This window comes from Chrysochloris asiatica, unplaced genomic scaffold, assembly GCF_000296735.1.
Source record: "Chrysochloris asiatica unplaced genomic scaffold, ChrAsi1.0 scaffold00154, whole genome shotgun sequence".
NCBI lineage: Eukaryota > Metazoa > Chordata > Mammalia > Afrosoricida > Chrysochloridae > Chrysochloris > Chrysochloris asiatica.
In genome coordinates, this window is record NW_006408672.1 from 5,740,752 (window position 1) to 5,748,328 (window position 7,577).

Consider the following 7,577-nt stretch of genomic DNA (forward strand, 5'->3'; position numbering starts at 1 on the left):
GCATGGGGTCGCTATGAGTCGGTTCCGACTCGATTGCACCTGACAACAACAACAACAACATATGCATGTGGAAGCTGGACAGTGAATAAGGAAGACCATAGAAAAATTGATGCATTTGAATTATGGTGTTGGAGAAGAATATTGAAAGTGCCATGGCCACCAAAAGAACCAACAGATCTGTGCTGGAAGAAGTGCAGCCAACAGATCTGTGCTGGAAGAAGTGCAGCCAGAGTGTTCCTTGAAGGTCAAATGGCCAAACTTTGTCTTTGAGACCTTGGACATGTTTTCAGAAGAGACCAGTCACTGGAGAAGGATATCATGTTTGGTAAGGTGGAAGGTATATATATATATACACACACACACACACATACATATAAAGTCCTATGGAGTCCTGGTATGGCACTATAAGATAAGCACTGGACTGTGAACAACAAGGTTGGCATTTCAAACTCACCAGCTGTTGCTCAGAAACCCTGTACAGGGTCACTATGAGTCAGAACCAACTCGACGGCAGTTAACAACCTAACAACAACAAATTAAATATAGAAACAAAATCTCTGTTCCCTGTTGTACCTTCCCAGTGCTGCTGTAACTAATTCCCACTGACTGCCTGGCAGAAAACAACAGACATTAATTTCTCATCGTTCTAGAAGCTGTAAGCTTCAGCCAAGCTGCAAGAAAACTGGCTCCTTCTAGAACCTCTGGACCTTTTATTTTATATGCCTCTCTCCCAGCTTCTGGTGGGTACTGGTGTCCCTTGCCTTGTAGACGACACTTAACAACATGAAGAAGGAGCTCTTATAGTGTAGTGGATAACAAGGTGGCCTGCTAACCACAACATCAGCAGTTTGAATCTACCAGCTGACCTGCGGGAGAAAGATGAGGCTTTATGCTCCTGTAAAGATTTACAGCCTCAGAAATCCTATAGAGTCTCTATGAGTCAGAACTAACGCCATGGTGCACCACCACCACCAGCCTAGGCAGTATGCATTCCATTATACATGGAGCCCCGGGCAACTAACAACATCAACAACATTATGATATTTCCTATGGAACAGATTTTAAACTCCTCCCTGAATACTAGTGTTTTGAACTAGTCCTTCCTGCTTCAGCCATGGCCAATGAAGCAAAACTAGAATGTATCTGAATTTGTAGAATGTGGGTGTATTGGAATGATTACTAGAATGGGAAAAAAAATATGGTTCCAAGCCCTGCTAGAAACTCAGTCTTCCTCTTAGAAAACAAAGGCAGCATGAAGGTTGCACAGCCACCAGATTTCTTCATTGGCAGAGCTGGAAACAATGCTGCCTGGCTCAGAGCTGATGCCCATTGTGCCCGTGTTAATGTGTATCACCCTCCACAGTCTTGGCAATTATCCCATCTCCTGCTTCAGACTCTTAAAATGGGTCTGTAGGCCTCCTGTGAGTCACCCATGTTAGTGCTTGCACCCATGTTTTTTCCATCCTTGTTATGGCTCCAGTATATCCACATTTTACAAATTTGATTCTGGTTGGATCTCACTGTATAGGCTCTGACTGAAATCGGAAGAACCATTATGAAGCCCCGCTAGATACATCTAGTACTCCTGACATCTCTTCATCAAACTTAAAAGCTTATTATCACTGGCTCTTTGCTTTATCTAGTCTCAAAATCTCTCATCTTCGTTATAGATTCAGTGTTTGAGGAACCAAAGAGTTTAATGAAAAGTTCCATTATCATTTCGTTCTATGAATTTTTAAAAGCCCCCTCGCCTACAGATTTAACATATGGGTGAGCAGAAGTAATGCTAGATATTGGAAATGGTCACTCAGTTCTGCTTAGTGTCTTGCTTTCAATTTAGTAATCAACCCTCAAATAGCATGCATTGCTTCATATTAGAATGAAACAAAAACTGTTTGAATCACTTAGTTTTTCCGATTAAAACAAGATGCAGAGAGGCGGCAAAGTGATCTTGATCTTATATTCTTCCATCTTTCCTTTGTTAAGTTAGTGTTTCTGAAGCTTTGTTTACCAGGGATGCTGCTGGCCGTAGTGGGTTCCAGAAAACGGCGTCAACCCTTCATACTAGCTGGAATCTTCATTTTTTATTGCTTGTCTCAAAACCAGATGTGATGGATGTTGTTCCTGTCCCCATGGACATGAGTTTGGTCATTGGGATTAACCAGTAGGGAAGTCTGACACTACTCATTTGTCTTCGAATTTAACAGAGTAGCTTGCAAAATCGGTTGCATATTTTTAAATGCAAGCTTATAGAGTATTTGTAGCCAACCTTTCTCAATAAACCTTTAAGAATCTTAGAAAACGCACGTGCCTGTTCAGGAGTGCTGCATCTCGTTTTCAATTTACAGTGCTGATTGTATATCTCGTTCTCTCTTAACAGTTCTTTGTGTTACATTGAGGCATCTTTCTGAATGGAAAAGTGTCAAATATAGCTACTTCACTCATTCCACAGATAACACACTTTGATTCACAGAGTTCCTTGATGGTGAAGTGTTAAAAGTCAGAGATGCAGTTGGGGGAGCATCATGGGATTTTAAATGACGAATGCTGTGTATCACAATCATTAAGCAGCAACCCAAGTGATTTCACCTGATGAGCTAGATTCCCCCAAAGAGCAATGTAATTGGCATATTTGAAGCTCAAAGGTTCTGCAGCAGGCTGTTCTCTTAGTAACATTAAGAGTTCCTGTAAACAGGTGGGGAAAGAAGGGACTCCAAGTGTTCACCCAGTGGAGAAAACTCATTATTGCATTTGCCACTCAGAAGTGGTTTCTGAAATTCCACAAGGCACAGATTAAGGACACATGAGCTGTTGTAAAGGGACTGAGAAAAAGCTGAGAAATAGAATTTCTCTAAGAATTTACTGGATTTTTTTTTTTTATTTTTTTTTTAGGGGGTGTGTGATGAATAAGTTATAGGTACCTCTGGACTTTACTATTTGTATCCAGTAGTAAATAAGCCAGTTAAAAATAACTGGGAGAACGTTTTTAGCATGCAAGAATAGGAATCACTTGGAGTCCCTGGGTGGTGCAAATAGTTAATGTGCTTGGCTGAGACCAAAAGGTGTTGGAGTTCGTCATCAACTCAGAGGTGCTTCCGTAGAAAGTCCTGGTTATCTACTTCCCCAAAATCAGGCATGGAAACATCAATGGATTATAGTTATCTGATGACACAAAATGGGGTCATCAAGAGGCACATTGATTTGATGGCATCTGATTATAGAAGAAAAGTAAGAACTGATTCTATTGCCTCTGTTCACCTTTGTGAAGAACAGTGACAACAACTAGCAGCTTAAAAACTGTGCTGAATTTCTGACAGTGTTTGGGCTCTGGGTTATATCTCCTTTGTGATATTTAGTAAGCCAACTACTTTTTTCACAGATTTCTCTAATTCTTTCTTCTCAAGGCTGGCTCTAAGCTTTCTCATTACATGTAAAGTAGGCAACCTGGTGGTAGGACACAGCTGAAATACAAAAGCAGAACATTATCTCCCAATTGGCAAATGATTCACTCTTAATTTGAGTCTTCTGACTAAATATGCAACTGTGGAGCTCTCCTAGGGAAGGAAGACAGGAGAGCTATTCACTATATCTTAGATAGAAAATATTAGTGGTGTTGATGAACTCCTGGTGTGGCGCTGTAGGATAAACACTGAGCTGTTAACCACAAAGTTGGTGGTTCAAACCTACCAGCTTCTGCTTAGAAACCCTATACAGGGTCACTATGAGTCAAAACTGACTTGACGGCACTTAACAACAGTGGGGTTTGATGGGAACACTGGTGTGGTGCTGTAGGATAAGTACTGGACTGCTAAGTGCAAAGTTGGTGATTCAAGCCTACTGGCCACTCCTTGGAAACGCTGAACAGTGGTGTCAGAACTGACTCAATGGCACTTGAAAACAACAGTGGTGGTGGTGTTTATCTGATAGAAGAAAATACATTGATCCCTTGGAATGATTTTTAAATGCAGAGAAACAATAAGAAGAAAATTAAAATCACTGGACATATTATTACTTGCAGTAATTAATCAGGGCCTCCATATATGGGACACCCTTATATGGGATATGATGTGTTGGTATCCCAGAAGTTGTGCAACTCAGGGGTCTAAAATCACTGTTAACATACATTGGCTTATGTGTTTGAGTCTTTTCCATAGCCTCCCTATTTTTTCTTTTCCTTTACAAAATTGTTATACCAAAAGTACCCATTAATGATGGTATAGAAGTTCCCTGGATAGTGCAAGCAAGTGTTAATTTACAAGCCAAAACATTGACTGCCCCTCAGGTGGCTTCTTGGGAGATGGGTCTGGCAATCTGCTTCTGAGAGGTCACAGTCCTTGAAAACCCTATGGAACACAATCCTACTCTGACATACATGAGGTGGTCATGAGTTGGGATTGACATTATAGCAACAAATAGCAACAGTCATGGTATTCCATAGGCAGCAAGAATCCTGTTCCCCTGAGAGGTGCACTGTTGACCTAAGTAAGGGATGAGTCAGGAAGAAGTGCTGTGATTTTAAATGGGGATGGGGAATGGAGAAAGGAGCCCTGGTGGTATTGTGGGTTGGATACAGGGCTACTAAAGTCATGGTGAGTGGTTCTAATCCATCAGTTAGTCATTCTGAGGGAGAAAGATAAGAATAACTGCTCCCATAAAGAACCCCAGTGTGGGGTCACTATGAATCAGAATTCACTAGATAGCAGTGGGTTGAGTTTGGGAGAATGGCAAAAGCAGGGCTGAAAGACCTACACCAAATTTTTCTTCTTGCAACCATCACCACCACCATTTCCCACCTGGCCAACCATTTAACCTCCATCCCTAGTAAAGTTCAGGATCATGATGAGATCATACCTTTTTATCTTTGCATCTCCCCTCACTATTCCTTGGCTGGGACATATTAATTTATCTGTTTCTCGAGCAGATTCTACCTGGCACACTATAGAAACTGCTAATGAGAAACTGGAGGTGTTTTAAAATACCCAGTTTGCACTTTTTTCTTTGAAACCCTGGAAGAGAGGTTTTAGTAGGCAGTAGAAAAACCAGTGACAGTGATAAACTACAATGATAATGATAATCGATCTACAATGGCAATACATCAATGTTTAATTCAGAGGCAAATTTAGGGTGTCAATTACGATTCCAATTTACACTGTGAAGATACTATCTATCTTAAAGAATGAAAAAAAAAAAAAAAAAAAAAACTAAGACCAGGTTACTGTCTGAAAATCCAGAAGAAATACAACCCTGGTTAGTCCCTTCCATTAAAGAGACCAATTATTAATGACTTAATGATTGAGAAACCAAAACTGTAGTTGATTTTTGTTTTGCGTTGTTACAGCTACCTGAGGAAGGTAAGAGATTATAGAAGCAACAATCCATTTCATTACATTGTAGCTGGTACCTGATAGTTCTAGCATCAGATCACTTGCTTGGTTTAGGGTATTGTTGTTGCCAAGACAAGACACGTGGTTCTCTTGTCGTAAATGCTTGTTAATAGGGTCTTCCTTAATAAGGCAAAGAAGTTGGTGATAGATATGACTGATGTTTGTTTTTCACCAATTTTTATTAGTCTGGTCAGATCATTTAGAGGAGAAAAACAACATTGTGAGCTTATATTAATACTAATTTTCTCTTATACTGAGCATGTCAAGTGGTGAGTGAGGACATAGCATTATCACTCTCACTGTTCCTCATCAGGACTTCTTTGGGAGCCACCCTCTGACACCTAGTTCCCTCATCTATAAAAATAACATAATGTTGCTACTGTTAGTAGATGCCCAGTCAGTTCTGACTCAAGGGGACTTTCTGTATAAAACAGGACAAAGGAAAACCTCATCCTGTACAATCTTTATAACTGTTGGTACACTTGAATCCCCTTGTTGTTAACAACTAAGTGCTGTCTAGTTGATTCTGACTGATAGTGACCCTGTGTAAGGTTTCCAAAGACTAGCTGGTGGGTTTGAACTACCAACCTTGTAGTTCAAACCAACGTTGTGGTCCAATGCTAATCCTACAGCATCACACCAGGACTCGTAACATCATAATAAATTTTCAAGGCTGTGATGAAGTAGAAATTAGAATCTATGCAGGCGTCTTTGTAGCAGGAACCTCATTAAGGGAAGCATTGGTGGTAGTTATCAATGTCACCCTCTAGAATCAATGGTTCTTCAATGAAGATGTTTGGCAGTTGTCTTTAAAAAAAAAAAAAATGGCACCAACCATTCTTCCTGAAGTCCCCTTGACTCAGCTAAGTTCCATAATTCATTTCAATGACCACACAGAACTCTGACACTGTACAGTATAGGATTTATTAAAGAAGGTAAGAGTTTAAAATTCAGGATCAGAGAACACTCAGGGCAGGTTTTTTCAGCCAGGATAGCCTCTCCTTGGTTATCCCCACAGGCAGGTCTCTCTCTGGACCTCAGCCCCTTGATCTGACCTCTAGCCTACAAGGCAAGATCACCAAGCTCTTTTAGACCTGCTATTAAATGCCCATATAGTCCACCACTGCCACGTCCAACAAGTGGCTATACTCCGTGACCCACACGGAGAGATTAAACCCGAGTAGGGGCGATGGGAGATTAGAAAAAAGAAAGACACAAGACACAAAATGAGAATAGACTAGTTGGGACCTGGTGGGACACAACACTCTGATGGAGATACTGTGACACCATCCTGTGTTCAGCTTGTTTATTATACACACAAATCAAAGGAGCGAGCTGGGGGCAGGGAAAAGATTGCAAAAAAACTTTTGGTATAAGAAATGCAAGCAGTAAGTGGAACTTTATCAGAAGTATGTAGTTGCTAGGGAAACAGAGATAGGATAGAGAGATGTTTTTGCAGACTAAACTGAAGGCCATGGCTGTGTACAAGGAAAGACTGAAAATTCCTTATTCCCTGAGGCAGGCTTTGCAAGTTCCTCAGGGGGCAGCCTGACCTGGGAGCAGCCTGATTTTCTGGACCACAACTGTTTAGTTGCAATCCTTCTGTTAAACTGCCCCCAAGTCTGAGACCTTCAGTCTAGCCGCTCCCAATATACCACTCTACCATGAACTTTAGCCTGAAGGCACTCCACTCTAGGTCTATAGGTCAACAAACCTTGTGGTTTGTCATGTTGTTAGATGCCATTGAGATAATTCTGACTCAATGACTCCATGCACAATAGAACAAAACACTGACAGGTCCTGCTCCATCCTCACAACCCTGCTCATTGTTGCTGCTACTGTGTCAGTCCATCTCCTTGAGGGTCTTCCTTTGTTTTCATTGACCCTCCATTTCACCAACCATGATGTCCTTCTTCAGGAATGCGTCCCTCCTGACAGCAAAATCTCGCCATCCTTGCTTGTAAGGAGCATTCTGGCTGTACTTATTCCAAGACAAATGTACTTTTTTTTCTGTCACTCCATGATGTATTCAGTATTCTTCACCAACAGCATAATTCAAATGCATTGATTCTTCTCTGGTTTTTGCTTATTCCTTGTTCAATTTTCACATGCATATGAGGTCATTGCAGATATCATGACTTGGGTCAGGTACACCTTAGTCTTCAAACTGACATCTTTGCTCTTTAACTCAGA

At 41.0% G+C, this 7,577-nt stretch overlaps 1 protein-coding gene across 1 annotated transcript in view; it reads left to right on the plus strand.

Moving 5' to 3' along the window:
* Nucleotides 1–7,577, plus strand: part of DSCAM (Down syndrome cell adhesion molecule) — an 888,132-nt gene that overhangs the window by 254,172 nt on the left and 626,383 nt on the right. Inside the window, exon 7 of the mRNA XM_006870860.1 lies at nucleotides 2,696–2,717. Coding sequence (XP_006870922.1) covers nucleotides 2,696–2,717 — 22 coding nt within the window. The remainder of the gene's footprint in view (nucleotides 1–2,695; nucleotides 2,718–7,577) is intronic.